The following is a 21441-nucleotide window of genomic DNA, read 5'->3' on the forward strand; positions in this document are numbered from 1 at the left end:
TATATAAATATATAATTTAAATATAAAAATCCATTTTGCCCACTGTAATATGTAGTCAGGCTCTTTTGCACTGTGAATCTTTTACAGTAGGTTACCATAGTTACTGGGTCAATGATGATGTGTTTCTCATTGATGCTTCTCTCTCTGTAAGGTGAATGGGTACCTTGGCTTGTTTATGGTGTTTTGTTTAACTGATTATAACCTACCAGGTAACTGGTACTGAATTTTGAGATTTTCCTGGCAGTTAACTGTAACTGGCAATGCATAGTCACTGGTTTAGGTTAACACCAAGGATTTCCATGATTCTCACGTGCTTGTCAACACAATTGACAGGACACCAATGTGCCAACCTACCATGAGAGTGTTAGTTATGCCAAAGCAGGTCACTTTGCAACAGGAATTCATTCATGAAAATATTGTTGCCCAGTGAAACCTGCAGACAACATATTCTAACCAAATGCTACTAAATTCCAGTGTTCTGCTCCTCAACATGAGATGCTGCTAATATGGTCTGACTTTGTCCCCACCTAAATCTCATCTTGAATTGTAGCTCCCAAACTTCCCACGTTTTGGGAAGGACCCAGTGGGAGGTAATTGAATTATGGGGGTGGGTCTTTCCCATTCTGTTCTCGTGAGAGTCTCTCAAGATCTGATGATTTTATAAAGGGGAGTTCCCCTGCACATGTTCTCTTGCCTGCCGCCATGTAAGGCGTGCCTTTGCTCCTCATTTGCCTTCAGCTATGATTGTGAGGCCTCCACAGCCATGTGGAACTGTGAGTCAATTAAATCTCTTTACTTTATAAATTACCCAGTCTCGTGCATGTGTTTATGAGCAGTGTGAGAACAGACTCATACAGCTGCTAAGCTGTCCTCAGCCCCACTTACCAATGTGCTGCCATTCTGCATGTTGTGCAAGTCTCTATGGGCATGAGCACAGAAATCCAAACATGCAGTGACCCCTGAGAATGGACGGCCTTCCTTCAGACCCAGACGGCACTCTGGTGCTCTGTGTTCATATTCAATCTGAAAAATAAAAGTGTGAGTGAATGGGAAAGCAGTTAGTTTTACCCTTAGACCAAAAACTCACTAGTATTTAGACCATTTAGAACTTTAAAAAATGTTTTGAACTTTATATCCAGAAACAAAATGGAATGACACAAAACAGAGCAAATATCTTGACATGGTAAAGTTTTTATTTTACAGTGTTATTGAGGCCATAATTGACATACACTAAATAGCATATATTTAAAGTGTGCTATTTGAGTTTCGATATATATTTGTCACAACCAAAATAAAGTACATATTCATCACTCTTAAAAATTTTATCATGCCCCTTTGTAATTCACGCTTCCTGCTTTGTTCCCAGACAACTACTAATCTATCACTATAGATTTTCATTTTCTAGAATTTCATATAAATGGGTTTATTTGGAGTTAATTTTTACAAATGGTGTGAAATTAAGGGTCAAGATGATCTTTTTTCCTTTATGGCTTTCCAAATGTTCAGATACCACTGGATAAAATGGTTTTCCCTTCCCACCTGAATCATCTTTGTTAAAAATCAATTGACCATATATGTTGGGTCTACTTAAGGATTCTCTATTGATCCACTTGTGTATAATGGTGTGTATGTAGGTATGTCAATATCAAACTTTTTAAAAATTTTATTGCTTGATTGATTGAGACAGAGTCTCACTCTGTCATCCAGGCTCGAGTGCAGTGGTGTGATCTGGGCTCACTGCAACCTCTGTCTCGCAACCTCCGCCTCCTGGATTCAAGCAATTCTCAGGCCTCAACCTCCCAAGCAGCTGGGACTATAAGCACACACCACCATGCCCTGCTAATTTTTTGTATTTTTACTAGAGATAGGATTTTGCCATTTTGGCCAGGCTGGTCTCAAACTCCTGGCCTCAAGTGATCCACCCGCCTCAGCCTTCAAAAGTGCTAGAATTACAGGCGTGAGTCACTGCACCAGGGCAATATCAAACTGTGTTGACAGACAGTAGCAAGTATAGATTTTAGTAAATCTGAAAACCATGCAATATATAGTCTCAAATTCTGCTCTTCTTTTAAAATATTGTTTGACTATTCCAAGTCCTTTGCATTTCCAAGTATATATATTTTAGAGCCATCTTGTCCAATTCTTTCAAAAAACCTGCTGAGGTTTTGAAACATCATGTATTGAACATATTGATTAGTTTGGAGAGAACTGACATCTTAATAAGTCTTTTGATCCATGAACATAGTGTATCTCTCCAGTTACTGAAGTTTTTCATAATTTAGCTCAGCAATGTTTTAGTTTCCAGTATATAATCTTATACATTTTTGTCAAATTTATGTCTAAGAATTTTATACTTTTAATGCTATTTTAATCATTTATTTTGATTTATTTATTGCTAGTATATAAAAATACATTTGAATTTTGTATTTTACAACTTTGCTAAATTCATATATTAATTTCATTTTCTGGTAGTTTTTTGAGACTTCTTCTGTAGACAAACATGTCATCTGCAAATAAGTACAGTTTTATTTTTACCTACACAATCTTGACTGCTTTTCTTGCCTTACTGTACTTTCTAAAATTTACAGTTTGATGTTGAATAGAAGTGGTTTGTTAAAAATGGACATTGTTGTCTTGTTCTTTACCTTAGGGGTAAAGTATGTCTTTCACCACTAAGTATAACGTTAGCTTTTGGCTTTTCATTTATGTATTAAATAGGTTGAGAAAGTTTCCTTTTATGAATGTTGAATATTATCAAGTGGTTTTTCTGCACCTACTACAATAATCATATTTTTTCCTGTTATGTCTTTTTAACATCATTTTTTTTGTGTTAAAAATATCTTTTTGATTTATTTGTATCTTTTATTTAAAGTGGTTTTCTAGGTTTTTGTTTTTTCAGTATCACAAGCTCTGCCTTATAAGTGGGGGTGTTAAAACCATTTGCATTTAATGTGGTTGTTGATATAGTTGGGTTTATATAAACTATCTTGATATTTATTTTTATATTTATCTTTTTTTGGTCCTATATATTTTTAAAAACATTTTTGGATTGATTTCATTTTTCTGTCTTAACTGGCTGATTAGCTATATACTTTTCTTTTCTTTTTTTTTTTTTTTTTTTTAAGTGGTTTAAAGTATACAGTGTACTCTAACTTCTCACAGTTTACAGCCAAGTAATATACCTGGTCCATATATAGTATAAGTACTTTACAAGTATACTTTCAATTCCTCAGCCTCTGTGCTACGTCTACATGTTATAAACCTCATAATACATTAATATATTTCTAAGATAGCAAGTTACCATTTTTTAAAAAGTCTTTTAACCATGTTTACTATTTTTGATACTTTTCATTTCATTATGTTGATCTAGATTTCTATCTGGTATCATGTTCTTTCTTCCTGAAGGATTTTGTTTAACACTTTTAAAGTGCTAGTTTGCTGGTGGTGAATTCTTTCAGCTTTTGTATGTCTGAAAAAATATTCTTTATTTTGCTGTCTTTTTTGAGAGTTGTTTTCATTGGTTATATATTTCTGGGTCTTTTTTCTTTTAGCATGTTAAAGGTGTTTCTCCTACATCTTCTCTCTTGCCTTTTTCTGAATGAAGTCTCCTGACTTATTTTTTCTCACCAAGTATAACATGTCCTTTTTTCTCCATTTGCCTTTCTGATTTTCTCTTTATCACAGATTGTAAGCAAGTTGATTATAAATTTTTAATAGTCTTTTTGTATGTCTTTGTTTTTAAATCTGGGGTTTGCTGAGCTGCTGAGATCCATGGGTTCACAGTTTTGAACAAATTTGAAAAAAATTTGGCCATTGTTTCTTTAAATATTTTTCTGTCTCCCACCTCCTTCTGGTAACCCAATTACACATATATTAGTGTAACAATATTGGCTAATAGGTCTTTTATATATTCATTTTTTCAGTTTTGTTTTTCTTTATAGCGAAATATTTCTATTACTATGTCTTCAAGTTCCTTAATATGTTAATTCCACCTAGTGTATTTTTAATCTAGATATATATTTTTCACTTCTAGAAGGTCATTATAGGGTATTTTAATATCTTCCAATCTTGCCTTATCACTCTCATGCTTTCCTCTAGCATTTTTAGCATATGAAATATGATAGCCATTGTAATGAACTTATCTATATATTGTATCACATATGTCAGTTCTGGGACTATTTTTATTGATTAATTTCTCCTTGCTCCCCAGTAAAGGTTATATTTTCTTTTTTCTTTGTATGTCTTGTATTTTTTGATGTAGTACTACACTATAAATTTTACCTTGTTGATAGATTTTTTTTTTTTTTTTAAATTTTTGTACTGGGATGCAGTTCAATTACTTAAATCAGTTTGGTCCTTCTATGTTTTGATTTTAAGCATTTTTAGATGAGGTCAGAAAGTCAAATTTACTTCTACTACTAAGGCAATACAATTATGAATAGTATTATGAAGTCTTCTCTGGCTGGCTGGTATGATCACGAACTATTCTAGGTCCTGTGTGAGATCAAGGGATTATTCTGCCTGCTTCCTCTGATGGTTCTTTCCCTACCTAGCCTTGGAAGTTTTTTCACATGCATGTGCTGTTCAATACTCAGCTGAAGACTGGATTAGAACCCTCAGCAGGTCTCTGGAACTCTTCTCAATAACACTCTCTCCTCTCTGGTATTCTGAATTGTGAACTCTCGTCACCTTGGCCTCTCCAAATTTTGAACTTTGTCTCCTTAATACAGAGATAATGCTGGGGTGTGTTTGGGTTCCTACTGCCTACTCTGGGGCCCTAATACTCTCTTCAGGAAGTAAACTGGGGTAATTATAGGTTCACCTTTTTACTTCCTTTCTCTCTGGTGCCACTGGTCTCTTAAACTTCTTATTCTATATCTAAAAACCATTGTTTCATATATTTTGTCAGTTTTTTCTTAAATGTGTAAAGGCATATCTAGTCTCTGTTATTCCATCATGGCTAGAAGATGAACTTGCATTATGAATAAAGTTTGTGGTGGCTTCATATTATTTACTGTTGGATTCATATATGTATTTGTACATATATGTATTTGTCTATTTAACCTCATAAAACTGGCCAAAGGAAAGTGAAGGTACCAACTACTCTTTAACATAGATGTGTGGTTTGTGGCTGTTCAGTTCATGCTGTGGTCTAGTTAGCTTTATTCTGTTCCTTGAACAAAAACAGATACACAATCAGCTGGAAATTAGACTTATGCCATCTCCTAAAAAATACCATGCAGAGTTTTGTGAATGAATTACTGGAAATCCATCTACACGTTTGGAAGACAACTCTAAATGCATGTCTTTCTTATGGTCTAAGGTTCTGCTGTTGAGTATGGTAACCATTATCCACATGTGGCTGTTTTTGTTAATTTTTAAATTAATTTAAACTCAATTATACTAGTCATATACCAACTGTTAAATAATAACCATATGTAGCTACTGCCTATTATACTGAACAGCATAAATACAGAATATTTCCATCTTCATAGAAAGCTCTCTTAGAAGCATTTGTCTAAAATGTCATCTTCATGTATGATGAATAGTACATGATTTTGAGATTCAAACCTGCTATTGCAAATCTACTGTTAAATTATAAGACAGGTATAGAAAAGACAGAGCCAAACATATGTCTACTGGATAGACATGAAGAAAGGACATTTAAGTGGAGAAAACTGAAGGTCTAATTCCATGGGACTGACAGAAGAGATGCTGTGGAGAGTCAACTAAGCTTTAACAATAAGACTTTATGAAATCAAGGAATAAAGCAAGGAAGAATATTCAGATGTGAGAAATAGAGATAATACATTCAGCTGGGTAAAGGAGGTAAAGATCAAATAATAGGTTTTATGACAGCATCTATAACATCAAATGGTCTTCCCATGTACTGTGTGGAAACATCACATGGCTATCATTTTGATCTCTAAAGCATATTAACATACATGGATGAACATTACCAATAGTACCTACCATGCAATATAAAAATATTTTATCCATTCAGAAGTACCTCATCCATTTACAACTATTAATTGACTTAATTTATCTACATATTACATCAACACATTGTTTCATATATAAATATTAAAACACGTATTGGGAATTACATCTACTCATCTTGTTATAACTTGAAAATTTTTGATGGCTTCATATTTTGGGTACTTAAGTTTTAGGAAATGTATAAAATAGTTTCATGTATGAGACAGTCCATAATAAGAATCAAGGGAGCAAAAAGAACATCAGTGCTTTGTTATTCTGCCTCTTTCCTCAAGTAAAGCCATTTGATTAATAGCACCTATTAAAAATTAATTTAATAGAAAATGGCCCAACTTTAAATCTAGCAACATAGACTCATTCACTTCCTTATTTTTATAGCTTGATTTATTTCAGAAGTTCTTGCTGAGAATTAAACTTTTACAATAGTATCGAAGCACTCCTTATACTTTGTGATACTAGCTAAACAAAATAACAGTGTTAATCCAACTATTAATAGTGTTTAAAATACTTTTCATAGATATTCATACACATTTCTAAAAACATAATTTATGACATAAAATAACTTACAATTAGACCATTGTTTAATTTGCCTCTATTGTTCCAACCACCACCACCAACAACAAAAGGTTTGTTGAGGACTGTTAAAGTCCACAGTGGAAAAGAAGAGTAGCTAAATCATTTTAGGAATGATTAGTCCCTTGTCCATGTCTGCTGTGTAAACTAATCTAATCCCACAAGAGTCTTTAATGTTATCAAGTAAATGACAGAGCACACATCCCAGAACCCCATACCTATTGCTCCTGTATACTCTGCTCTGGGTATCTTCTCATCACCTCCAGCTTTTCTCCATCCATCTATCTCCCTCTTTCACTTTTCCTACTCCATTTCTTCTGCTCCCTCCCCCAGTGCTTACTTCATTGGCTTCTCTTCCTCCACTCATGCCTAAAATGATTGATGGCTCCAGAATCCCATCATCAGCCCTTTCTCCTCTTTATAATCTCTACTTTGAAAACCTCCTTTCATTCCTATGTATTCAACTTTAAGTCCTGCCAGCATTCTTCCAACTCTCAAATCTACAGTGCTAGCCTGAATTTTTCTCCTGATTCTCCATCTAATTAACTTAGAAGCATGTCAAGCCTAGCATGTACAAAATTTTTATATCTTCTCCCCATCCCAGAACTTACTATTTCTTACCGATTTCTGATACTAGTTAATAGAACTACCTGTCCAAACTGGAAATTTGTTGGATCTCCAAATTCTCTTCTCATCCACACATCTAATTAGTCACCAAGTTCTCTAAGCTCCACCTTGGTTCGTGTACATACTTAATTCCTTTTTGCTATAACTCCTGCCATTTCTTTGGGTCCTTAAAATCTCTTACCCAATGATTGCAATAGCTTTCTTCTCTCTCTAATCTTACATAGATTTAAGTTATATTTCCCTTACTTGGCTTTTAAGTAAATTTTTCAAAATATAAACTACATCACTTTACCCCTCCATTCTCAACACGCACTTGAAACAGCCCAATGGTTACCTACAGAATAAAGTTCAAAGATCTTTATTTAGCATCTAAGGCCACTTGTGACATTACATCTAGTCTACTTTTAGGTTTTTTTTTTTTTAATTTTTTTTAGAAATGTGCACATAGTTCTATTCCAGCTGGAATTGTGTAATTCTAAAACTGCTATTTTATGTGTCTCTGTCTCCACTAAAGAAGGAATTCTTTTGGTTTTTGCATTTTTTTTTTTAGAATCTGGGTCTTCTTTGTCACCCAGGATGGAGCACAGTGATGCAATCATGGCTCACTGCAGCCTCAGACTCCTGGTCTCCTGGGTAGCTGGGATTACAGGTGTAAGCCACTGCACCCAGTTAAAGATGGAATTCTATTTTTCTGACATGGAGTTTCGCTCTTATTGTCCAGGCTGGAGTGCAGTGGTGCGATATTGGCTCACTGCAATCTCTGCCTCTGAGGTTCAATCTCTGCCTCAGCCTCCCGAGTAGCTGGGATTAGAGGCGCCTGCCACCATGTCCAGCTAATTTTGTATTTCTAGTAGAGACAGGGTTTCTCCATGTTAGTCAGGCTGGTCTAGAACTCCTGACCTCAGGTGATCCACCTGCCTCCGCCTCCCAAAGTGTTGAGATTAAAAGTGTGAGCCACCACGCCCGGCAAAGACAGAAATAAAGACAGAGATGGCACTGTTCACCTTTATGTTCCCAGTGACTAAACACAATGTTTGGTTTGTAACAGACTTTCACTTAACGCTTTTGTTGTTGGTGTTACTGAAACAGTGAAGATTTATTTTTTTGCCTTCATCATGGGCAATTTCTGACCAAATCATCTACCTGTCTTAACTAGCTATAGCTTAGAATACACATATAAAATAGAAAAAAATATTTTTGCTTGGTGTATGAAGTCAAGGTCAAATAAAAAAGGAATATCTGGCAAAATATGACACATCTGGACACAAGTATATGTACTTATAATATTCGTATATGCATAGCTTTACATGAGCATTTGTAAGTCTGTAAATTCTTATGAATACTCATTTATACTTATAGACATGCAGTAAAAATAGGTGGTTAGAACCTATAGCTTGGGCCACATAATTTTGATGTACTCTCCAGTCTGTTTACAGAAACAAAATTATTCATATGAGAACAAGATTAGTAGATAGAACAGCCTGTGACTCTTAAAAGCTCATGTCTTTACAGCTAAAAGACAAAAGAAATATACTTTTGTATGGTATAATTTTCATATACTCGAAACTGAACACTACAGTGGTTTCAACAATTAAGAGGAAAAGTTAGAATAATATTTAAAAATCATTCCTTCAAAACTATTTTTGGACATACGTAGGTCATTAGTAACAAGTAAATTGCTACAATCACTGCCAATTATTATTTAAACTTACCTGATTATTATATGCATCAGGTGCGAGTTTCTTATATGTTGGTGCCATAAGAGTGGACAGGTTTTGCAAATGAGACTCCAGTTTCTCTTCCTGTATAAAGTGAATAATTCTACATATTAAATTCTAAGTCCATTTTCTCTATATGTAAAAGAGGCTATCAGTTAGATTATTCCCCTTACATTTTGAATCCAAAACACAATATACGGTGCCTTTATTACTAAATAAAGCATCTTTAAAACATGACTATCATTTAATTTTATATGTGCTAGTAAATATCTAGCTATTTGTTTTTTTCATAAGATTGATTTTCTACTTGCATGTGGATATTTTGCATTTTATACATACAAGCCTGTGCTAGGAGTAGGGTTAGGGGAATGAAGAAGTATGGTCTTAAAGAGGTCACATTTTTTAGCTACCAAGGAAGATGAACTATTAAAAGAACTTATTTAGCTTAATTTTTCTCTTTCTACTCTTTACATTTTATGTTTATAAAGATAGTATTTAAAAAATTTGAAATGATCTCTCCACAGAGCAACTAAAATTTACTGGACACTTCAAATATGGATAAAATGCTTCAGAACTAGAATGCAGGATACATGAAAAACTGCAAAATTTACTCGAAAGGGGAAATGCTCAGTTACACCCCCACCTGCCCTGCTCATGAACAGATTTTCCAAGTAATATGCTGTTGAAGAATGGTAGGTGATCATGTTTAGCTGCTCCGTTTATACTTAACGTCTTCATTTCAGATTGATATTTCTCTAAAACAAAAGTTGGGAGACATAACCACCTAGCAGAGATGTAAATTTTAGAAGGTGAGGAGGTTTCTGAACAGAGCTCTCCCACCTAACAGAGGCAGTAAGTTACTTGGGATCCTCTGGATTTGGTTTACATGAAACCTCGTGAAAGTGATAAACATTTATTAATTGATAAAATAGTGGCAAAAAAAGGTTATCTGTAGAAAATTAACATGGCGGCATGCAAAATCAGTACTTTTCATTGTTATTATTCATGTTCTTATCTTATGAAATGATGTCTCACACATTTAAGTAATGTTTAATTATTGAAAACACCCTTTAAAAAAACTTTCAGGAGTTTTTGCACTTGCTTTATTAATTGTGACTATAATAGTAAATGAAAGCTTAATAAGGTTAACAAATTCTTCATTTAAAGGGACTCATCAATGTTATAATATCTATAGTATGGAAATATTTGAATTGTATTCAAAATTTAAAAGATAATTGTAAGTGTATAGAATGACTGAAAATGTGGTCATATCTAAATGCTAAATATATTGAGATTTTCTAATCATTCAATTAGTACAGAGACAGTCCCTGACCTATAATGGCTTGTTTTTTTTTTTTTTTTTTTTTTTTTTTACTTTAGGGTGGGTTTATTGGGGTATTAAATGGATTTTCAATTTACAATGGATTTATGGGGATATAGTCTCCTCATAAGTCAAGGAGTATCTATACTCTAGACTACATGCCAACCCAAAAGTTGTTAAATTTATCAATTTGCAAATTATATTTTAAGAAATACGTATTCTAGAGACAAGACAAAAACCAATGACTTTGGTGAGAAATCAATGTCCATTTATTTCCATTACAGAGTTACATTAAAATCTAAATATGTTTTAGCTACTTAAATGCATTCATTACAGTGACTTTAAATTATTTGAATCTCGTGGCATATAAATGTGACTAAAAATGGTCTTTTCTGAGTGTAGTACTTATGTAACTTCCATAATTCAAAGTCAAAATATGAAAAAAACCACCAATTCTCATTTAGTTTTAACAATGAAGTGACACCCTTTAAAACTTTGGAGTTAGCATAAAAGACCAACAAGGAAGTTTTTGTTGCTCAAATTTTATCTATTATTTTGGCATAATATGATTATTATGCCAACTTAAAAAATAGTGTGTATCTACAGTTTGGGAAGAACTTTGATTAATAAGAGCTTACCAAGATATGTCATATTGTTCACTCCATCTATGCTAATGAATTCTCCATGAAAAATAAAGTGATTATACATCAGGAAGTAAACAAACCTCTTTTGGGTCATCCCCAAGCAGCTTAAACTTCCTTGGGATCTTGCTTCTGGCAAACTTACATCCATTGTAGTACATGCTCCATGAACAACCAAAAGAGAAGGAGGCACCACAGGTTTCTGGATCCAGTCCCTGACAGGCACAGGTTCTCCTGAGAAATCAAAAGACCAAATTCATTGCTATGGATAGCATTATATAGGCTGTGCAGCTGATATTCTGAGTGTCTATATGCAAAACGAGTTTGAAAAGAAGCCTAATCTAACTCTGTATTAAGCCGTGGCATAACCACACACAGAACTATTCCAATTGACTTTAAAACAATTTTATTGCAATATAATACACATACAGAAAAGTGCACATAATTTTACAGTTTACAAATGGAACATACCCAGGTAAGTAGAACCCACACTAATAAAGAAAATATTTACTATCCCCTGGAATTTCCCCTCATTTTGCCTTTCAGTCACTGTCTGTCTCCCTAACAGTAACTTCTCTAAGAATATAGTAGTTCTGCCTATTTGTATGTTAATATTGCTTTCTTTTTTATAGATGGGGTCTTGCAATGTTGCACAGGTTGAACCTGAAATTCTAGGCTCAAGTGATCTTCCGCCTCAGCCTCCCAAATAGCTGGGACTACAGGTGTGTGCCACCATCGATGGCTTGTTTTGCCTACTTTTATACTTGATATATACATAGGTATATGGAATTATGTAAGTTATTTGTGTCTGTCTTCTTTTTCCATTATGTTTGGGATATCCATCCAAATCACTGCATGTAGTTGTACTTTATTCATTTTCATTGAGTACCATATTCCATCTTATAAAAATGTGACAAGTTATTCTACCATTGATGGGCATTTGAGTGCTTCCTAGTTTTTGGCTAAAATACAGTATTACAGCTTTATAGCCCTAGTTTGGTAGATCCTAATGACAATAAACAAACATACAAGTAAGCAAAGAAAAAGAAAGATAAAACAACTTACAAAGAAAAAATATTCAGGTAACACTGTAAATTATTTTTAAATTACTGTATGTATATTGTGACAGAAAGAAATAATTGTTAATATCAAAAACCAAGAATTTCAGTGTACAAGAGAAGCAAAACAAAAGATAATAATATTCTGTCATCTTAACTATGAACAGGAAAAAACAGTATGAATTAATGATTTGAGTTAATCTCAGATTTTCTTTCTAAAAAATAACTACTTCATGTATTTGCCCATTAAAAAAGCCTAAAAGTAATGGCATCTCCGTAGCAGGGAGCACATCTAGACACTGATTGTGATCTCTAAATATAATTTCCCATCAAAATCTCTGAAATTTGACAAGATTCTTGCCATGCATTTATTCTGTTATTCTTACCAACTAATATTAAGTGGTAACTAAACAGTTGATGAGGAAAAGTCCTGTAAAGTATTCCAGCTAATAAATGCAAAAGGAATATTACAATTAGAAATGATCCCTTTATAAATGTCAGCAATAATGGCAGAATGAGGATATCTGAAAATTTTCTCCTCCATAAAAGCAATAAAAGTACTGATAAATACTGTCAGAATCAGCTTTTTCAGATCTGGAAATTAGCAAAAAGCTTGCAGCAATATAGGGAGAATTTATTCAAGGAAAAAAAAAAAAGACAGGATTTCAGTGAGAACAGTGAACTCTGTGGTATTTTAACTTTCCCCACAGCTCTATGGTAGCCTTCAAATCAAAACAGCCCACATTTATTATGAAAAGCAGCAGCCATGCTGCCACTAGAGGAGGCCAGATTGGTTGGATATATTCTAAAGTCCCATTCACAGAGACCTCACGTTACTTGACCTGTTTGGTAGTTTCCTGGAAGATCCCTCTAGTAAGGTTATCTTTACTTTATCTAACTTGGAGTTCATCTAGTGTGAACCACCTTTTCCACAGAGGCATTTATCAAATAATCATAGGCAACTGTTGAATATTGTCACTGAAGTGTAGCTAACAACTGGAGCAAAAAATAAGATAACAAAAAAAACTTAAAAGTAAAACCTGGGAAATGAGATGATCCATAGTAGGCTTTGAAAATATATTCCTGGGAATTTAGAAAGCCACATACAAATGTAGGGTTCACAAAAGACCTGAGAAAGCCCTAAACTCTCACCACAGTCTAACCTTGAGTGAGACCGCCCAAGCAGGGAATAAAGGCTAATGCAGAGCTGTAAATAGCCTGGCTGAGTGTTGAATGCATGCCCCAACACACATACAGACCCCTTTGTCAAAGACTGACTTACTGGTCTCAGGCACCTAAGGAATTCTGTCTAATCCTTAGCTGACCTCTAAGCTAACCAAGCAAAGACTTCGATGGCTATCTATGAGAAATAATACAAACTTTATAGGAGTAGTGAAAAAGAAATAACCATCACCAGAAACAGTAACATATTCTGGGCAGGGGGTAGAATCTGATTTTCAGATTTACCAGATTATTTTATTTATTTTTATTTTTGTAGAGACAGGGTCTCACTATGTTGCGCAGGCAAGTCTCAAACTCCTTGGCTTAAGCGATCCTCTTGCTTTGGCCTCTCAAAGTGCTGGGATTACAGGCACGAGCCACTGCTCTCAGCCATTACATTAGTTTAAAATGTCTAAACAATTAACAGAAACAAAGTATGGACCATATAAAGTAGTCAATAGAGGCTATCCCTGAAAAAGTCCAGATGTTAGGCCACTGGACAAAGACTTTAAGTCAGCTATTTCACGTATGCCCAAATAATGAAAGAAAACTATTTAAACAACTAAAGTAAGAATACAGAATTTTACTAAATACATGAGATAAACTCAAGAAAAAGATATTACTAAATAGAATTCTAAAGCTGAAAGTGTAAAAACTGCAATAAAAAATTAGAGGGGTTCAATAGCAGAGTTGAAAAGGAGGGAGGGGAAAAAGGGACTTGAAGATAAGTCATTTGAGATTATTCAGTTTGAAAAATGAAAAAATAAAATTAAACAGAACCTCAGAGATCTGTGGAAGACCATAAGGCATACCAACATAGACAATGCAGGTCCCCAAAGTAGAGGATCAAGAATAAAGAATAGGAAGAATATTTGAAAAATAATGGCCAAAAACTTCTCAAATTTGATGAACAACATCAATCTACATGTCCAAGAAGCTCAACTAACTCCATGTAACATAAAACCAAAGATATGCATACATATAAACATCATAACCAAATTGCTGAAAGCCAGCAACACAAGAAAATCATGAAAACTGTATGATTATCATGTACGCAGGAATCCCAATAAGATTAATAGCTATCTCTGATCAGAAACAATGAAGACCAGAAGGCAGTAGGATGACATAGAACCACAAGAAAAAGACTGTCAACCAATAATTCTGTATTTTGCAAAACTATCTTTCAGAAATGTATTATGTAATAAATTAGGACATTCTCTGATAAATAAGAGTTTATTATTTTCAGGCATGTCCTATAAAAAATACTAAACGTGTACTTCAGGCTGAAAGTAAAGGACACTATACATTACCTCAAATCCACCTAAGAAGTTAAAGAGCACCAGTAAAGATAATTACATAGGTAAATATGAAATCATATATGTATTTTTGTTTGTAACTATTTTTCTCATATTTGATTTAAATGACAATACCAATCTGATTTAAAAGACAAAACATAATCTGTGTTAATGGGCATAAAATATATAAAATGTAATTTGTAAAATAGCACAGAGTAAAAAGAGGGAATGGAGCTATATGGGAACGAAGTTTCCTTATACTGTAATGAAATTGGTATTACTTCAGACTAGCTTTTATAAGTTGTAATCCCCAGGGAAATCACTAAGAAAATAACATCAAAAAATTTAGTAAAAGACAAGGGAGTTAAAACAGTACACTAGAAAATATCTACTGAATACAAAAAAAGATATAGACAAAATGGCAGACAAATCCTACCTCGTCAATAATTATATTAAATGTATATGAATGGTGAATTGAAAAATTAAAAGGCAGAGAGTGGCAATATCGATTTTTAAAAAGATTTAACTATGTGATGTCTACAAGATATACACATTTTATAATAAAAAGTTCAAGCCATTAAAATGATGCAACAAATGTAAACATACATGTAATCAGCAACAGAGCACCAAAATACATAAAGCAAAAAATGGCAGAATTAAAGGAATTGATAGATAATTCACTAATCCACTTTCAATAATGGCTAAAAGTAGATAGAAGATTAAGAAGAAAACAAATTGTAAAAAACACTATAAATCAACTAGGTCTAACAGACATCTATAAAACATGCCACCCACCAACAGCCGAATATACACATTCTTCTCAAGTACACATGAAACATTCTCCAGGATGGACTGTATGACAGGTTATAAAACAAGTCTAAATAAATGTAATACTGAAAAAATTGTGCAAAGTGTGTTTTCTGATAAAATTATAAATGAATAACAGAAGCAAATTTGGGTAATAGGTAAAAATATACTCATATAATCAGAAATAAAAAAAAATGACAGAAATCAGAAAATACCTCATTGTAAATGAAAACTCAACATACTCATATGTTATAGGATGGAGCTAAAGCTGAGCTAGAGAAATAGAAATTAGAAAATATTGTAAATGAAAACTCAACATACTCATATTTTATAGGATGGAGCTAAAGCTGAGCTGGAGAACAAACTTCTAGAAAAACACTACTAAAATTGACTCAAGAAGAAACAGAAAATCTGAATATACCTACAACAGGTTAAAAGATGTAATCAACACTACTTAGATCTGTCAGACAAATGAGGTCACAGGGAAAATCACTGCCCTCAAAACCAAAGAGACAGATGGATAAAAAGAATTACAACTTACCGTAGCAGAAACCTCTGTGGGAACCAGTGTTGGGGTAGGAAAATCTGAACTATAAGTGATGAATTGCTGGAGGTTCAGTGTGAACAACTCCAGAGGCATCCAGTCATAATAGATTCCTCACAGTTCTGTGAGTTTTCTACATTTAGGAGCCAGATGACATTCTCACAATGAATACTAGAGAAAAATACCTTCATGCTTCCATAGGAGGAGGGGAAAAAATTTTGGGAAATGACATATACCATTCTATTCTTCTTACAAAGTTCTGCCATCAGGCTAGGTGTCATGGCTCACGCCTGTAATCCCATCACTCTTTGGAGGTTGAGGCAGGCAGATTGCTTGCCAGGAGTTCAAGATCATACCGGGCAACAAAGGAAAACCCCGTCTCTAATAATAATAAAACATATTAGCCAGGCATGGTGGCATGTGCCTGTAGTCCGAGCTATTTGGGAGGCTGAGGTGGGTGAATCACTTGAGCCCAGGAGGTCGAGGCTGCAGTGAGCTGAGATCATGCCCCTGCACTCCAGCCTGGGCAACCAGAGTGAGACCCTGTCTCAAAAACAAAGGAAAATAAATATTATGAACAAATGTGCCCACACATTTAATAAGGTGAAATGGACCAATTCCTTGAAAGACACAACTACCAATATTTACACAAAATAATAATCTGAATAGGCCTATATCTATGAAAGAAATTGAATCAGTAATAACTTTCCAAAAACAAAGTACCAGACCCAGATGGTTCATTCTGATTTCTACCAAAGTTTTAAAGAAGAAATTATATCAATTCTCCACAATCTCAAGACAGAAGCAGAGAAAATACTTCATAACTTATTCTATGAGACCAGCATTACCTTAATACCAACACCAACATCTTTACAAGAAAAGATAACTACAGACTAATAGCAACCATGACCATGAATGCAAAAGTCTTTACCAAATGGCAAATCAAATCCAACAATATATATAAATAATGTATCACAACCATGTGGGATTTGCCCCCAGGTATGTCAGCCTAGTTCAAAATTTGAAAATCAATTAATGTAATCTATTTCATTAATAAGTTTTAAAAAATCATATGGTAATATCAATAGGTGAAAAAAAAAAGTATTTACAAAATCCAACACTGATTCATGATTTTCAAAAGCCTCTCAGTAAACTAGGAAAAGAAGGGAACTACCTGAACCTGATAAAGAATACCTACAAAACCATACAGCTAACATATTTAATGTTGATAAAACTGAAGACTTCCTGCTGAGATCAGGAACAAGGCAAGAATGTTGCCTCTCACCAGTGCTTTTCAACATCATACTGAAAATCCTAGATAATACATTAAGACAAGAAAATAAAAGGTATACAGATTAGAAAGAAGTTGTCTTGCAGATGACATGTTCACCTAGAAAATACAAAAGAATGACAAAAACAAAACAAAACCACCAAAACTGGATATAAAGTGATTATAACATGGTTGCAGGAAATAAGTTTAATATACAAAAGTTGATCACTTTTCTGCATACCAACAATGTACAAGCAGAATTTGAGATAAAAATACATTATCAGCACCCCCAAAATGAAATATTTATGTATAAATCTAATATAATATGTACAAGGTCTATATGAGGAAAATGTAAAATTCTAATGAAGGATATCAAAGAAATAAAGAGATGTTCCATGTTCATGGATAGGAAGATGCGTTTTGTCAAGATGGCAGTATTTCTAACTCAATCTAGAAATGCAGTGCATTCTATCAAAATTCCCACAAGATTTTGAGGATATTGACAAACTAATTTTAAAGTTTATATCGAGAGGCAAAAGACCAATAATACATCACAGTATATACAGTCTTCTCAGACTGGTTTTTGTCACTTAGTAATAGGCAAAATAATAGTCAACTCAATACTGACGGAGAAAAACAATGTCAGAGGACTGCCGCTACATGATTGTAAGATTTATTCTAAAGCTCAAGTTATCAAGATAGTGTGGCATTGGTGAAAGTCTAGACAAATATATCAATGGAAAAGAATAAAGAGTCCAGAAACAGACCACTTAATTATAATCAACTGATCTTTGACAAAGTAGCAAAGGTAATATAATAAAGCAAAGATAGTCTTTAAGAAATGGTACGGGAACAACTGGACAACTCCATGCACATAGGTGAATCTATACATAGTCTTTATAGTTTTTGCAAAATTAATGCAAAATGGGTCATAGACCTAAATGTAAAATGTAAAACTATAAAACTCCTGGAAGATAATACAGAACATATAGATGACCTTGGGTTTGGTGTTGACTTTTTAGATACAATACCAAAAACATTATTCATGAATTAACCAATAACCTAGACTTCATTAAAATTAAAACTATCTGTTCTGCAAATGGCACTGTCAAGTGAATGAAAAAACAAGATACAGACTGAGAAAGTATATTTCTTACTGTCAATCAAGCTACCGTGCTCTGTGGTATTTACTCAAAGGAGTAATTGTCAAAACTTGGAAGCAACTAAGATGTCTTTCACTATGTGAATGGATAAATAAACTGTGATAAACTAGACAATGGAATATTATTCAATGCCGAAAAGAAATGAACTATTAAGACATGGTGGAAAGTTTAAAAGCTTATTACTAAGGGACAAAAAGCAGTCTGAAAAGGCTACATATACTGTATCATTCCAACTATATGACATTCTGGAATAGGCAAAATTATGGAGATAAAAAGATCATTGGTTGCTAAAGGTTAGTGGGGTGGGAGAGATAAATAGGTAGGGTACAGAGGACTTTTAAGGCAGTGAAATTACTCTGAATGACACTGTAATGGTGAATGAGTATCATTAGACATGGATCCAAATTCACAGAATACGTACCAACAAAGGTGAACTCTAAACTAGGAACTTTCAGTGATAATTGTCAATGCAGGTTCACTGATTGCAACAAATGTACCATTCTGGTAAAGGATGTTGATAATGAGGGAGGCTATGCACATATAGGGGCAGCATGTACTTGAGGAAGCTTTGTGCCTTTCATTCAACATTGCTGTTACCCTAAAATTGCTTTAAAAATAATCTATTTTAAAAATGTTTAAAAATTCCCACAAAGGAAAGCCCACGGGTACAGAATTTCCTCAAACATTTAAAAAAAGAGTTAAACCAATCGTTTGTAAGCTCTTCCAAAAGATAGAGAAGGGAACATTGCCCAATGCATTTTGCGAACTCAGAATTACTGTGACACCAAAACCAAAGATATCACAAGGAAACTAAAGATCAATATACCTTATCAACAGAGATGCAAAGGCCTCAATGAAATACTAGCAAACTGACTCTAGCAATATATAAAAAGTAATACACACTGAGACCAAGTGGGATTTATTCCAGAAATATAATGTTAATCTAATGTATAAAAATGAATCAATATAATACACCATATTAACAGAATAAAGGAGAAGAACCCATGATCATTTCATCAGATGTAGCCACAGCATTTGAGAAAAGTTCAACACCCGTTCATGATAAAATTATTCAACAAGCTAGCAACAGAAAGGAACTTCTGAACTTGACACAGTCTTTTTTTAAACAAAACCTACAACTAGTATCGTACCTAATGGTGAACAACTAAAAATTTCTTTCTAAAATGAGGAATAAGACAAGGATGTTTGTGGTTGTTAATTGTACCTGACATTTTCTGGAAGTTCTAACTGGGTAATCAGGCAAGGGAAAAAAAAAAAAAAAAAAGGCCACCCAGATTGGAAGTGAAGAAATGAAACTATTTCTACTTGTAGATGACATAATCTTGTATGTAGCAAATCCTAAGGAATCTACCAAAAAAAAGTTAGTGCTAATATGCTAGTTCAGCAAGTTGGTAGGATATAAGACCAATATATAAAAGTGAAATATATGACTATATATTATTGACAAAAAAATTGATTTTGCAATAGGATAAAAAAAATACATAGAAAAAAATTTTAACAAAAGAAGTACAGGCCAGGTGTGGTGGCTCATGCCTGTAATCCCAGTACTTTGGGAGGCCAAGGCAGTCAGATCACTTGAGGCTAGGTGTTTGAGACCAGCCTGGCCAACATGGTGAAAGCCTGTCTCCACTAAAAATACAAAAAAATTAGCCAGGCATGGTGGCGCGCACCTGTAGTTTCAGTTACTTGGGAAGCTGAGGCAGGAGAATCACTTAAACCCACACGTGGAGGTTGCAGTGAACTGAGATGGCATCACTGCAATCTGGACTAGGCAGCAGAGGGAGACTCTGTCTTAAAAAAAAAAAATGTGCAGGACTTTGTGCATGTTTCATCCAAAACATTACTGAAAGAAATTTAAGAATAAATGGAAAAATATCCTGTGTTCATAAATTGGAAGCATTAATGTTAAGATATCAATACTCTCCAAATTGACCTACAGATTCAACAGAACCCCAGTCGAAGTCCCAGAAGGGGGCCGGATATGGTGGCTCACGCCTGTAATCCCAGCACTCTGAGAAGCCTAGGCGGGACGATGTCTTTAGCCCAGGAGTTCAAGACCAGCCTGGGTAATAGAGTAAGACTCTAGCTCTATCAAAAAAAAAAAAAAAAAAATCCAGAAAGGAAACGACAAACTCATCTTAAAATTCATATGGAAACACAAGAAACATGGTAGGCAAAAGTACAAAGTTGGAAGACTTACCTGTCTTGATTTTAAAATTTACTACAAAACTATAGGAATCAGCACAGTGTGGTACTGGCGTAAGAAAAGTCACGCAGATTAAGAGAATTAAGAGTCCAGAAATAAACCCATACATCTTGGTCAATTAATTGAAAAAAAATAGTCTCTTCAACAAATGATGCTGAGAGAACTGGACAGCTACTTGCAAAGGAATGAAGTTGGACTCTTACCTCTCACCATCAAATTAACATTAATTAAAAATCTAAATATAAGATCTAAAGTTATAATACTCTGAGAAGAAAGCATAGGTGTAAATCTTTCAGATCTTGAATGAGGCAATGATTTCTTAAATATGACCCCAAAAGCACAAGCTACCAACTAATAAGAAATTGAGTTTCATCAAAATCAAATTAAAACTTTTGCACTTTAAGGACATTATCAAAGTGAAGAGACAACCTGTGGGATAGGAGAAAATATCTGCAAACCATGCATCTGACAAAGTTCGAGTATCAACATATATCATATTCTTACAACTCTAAAAATACAATTAAAAACATATACGTAGACTTTTCTCAAAAAAAAAAAAATACATGGTCAATACACACGTGAAAAGATGCCCAATATCAGCCATTAGGAAAGTGCAAATCAAAATCAAAAACTTCATACCCACTTGGATGGTTGTAATTAAAAAGACAATAACATTTTCTTGAGGATGTGGAGACACTGGAACCTTCATACATTGTTGGCAGAAATGTACAAGGATGCAGCTACTTTGGAAAATAGTTGAGCAGTTCTTCAAAAAGTTAAACATAGAGTTACCATATTACTAACAATGTCACTCCTAGGTGATATATCCCAAGATAACTGAAAATACATTCACACAAAAACGTGTACACTGATGTTCATTGCAGCATAATTTATAATAGCCAAAAAGTGGAAATGATCCAAATGACAATTAGCTAATAAATGGATGAAGAAAATGTGGCTGGGCACAGTGGCTCATGCC

The 21441-nt window shown here is 34.0% G+C and overlaps 1 protein-coding gene and 1 long non-coding RNA gene across 2 annotated transcripts in view; one reads left to right on the forward strand and one right to left on the reverse strand.

Annotated features, from left to right (window-relative positions):
* Positions 1–21441, forward strand: part of LOC105529232 — a 172610-nt gene that overhangs the window by 74429 nt on the left and 76740 nt on the right. The gene's annotated exons all lie outside the window — the stretch shown is intronic.
* TET2 (tet methylcytosine dioxygenase 2) overlaps positions 1–21441 on the reverse strand; it is a 131678-nt gene that overhangs the window by 9056 nt on the left and 101181 nt on the right. The window contains exons 7-9 of the mRNA XM_011966332.1: positions 10961–11111; positions 8910–8999; positions 886–1023 (exon numbers count right to left, since the gene is read on the reverse strand). Of these exons, the coding sequence (XP_011821722.1) occupies positions 886–1023; positions 8910–8999; positions 10961–11111 (379 nt within the window). The remainder of the gene's footprint in view (positions 1–885; positions 1024–8909; positions 9000–10960; positions 11112–21441) is intronic.

The sequence above is a fragment of the Mandrillus leucophaeus genome, unplaced genomic scaffold, assembly GCF_000951045.1.
Source record: "Mandrillus leucophaeus isolate KB7577 unplaced genomic scaffold, Mleu.le_1.0 Scaffold756, whole genome shotgun sequence".
Lineage (NCBI taxonomy): Eukaryota > Metazoa > Chordata > Mammalia > Primates > Cercopithecidae > Mandrillus > Mandrillus leucophaeus.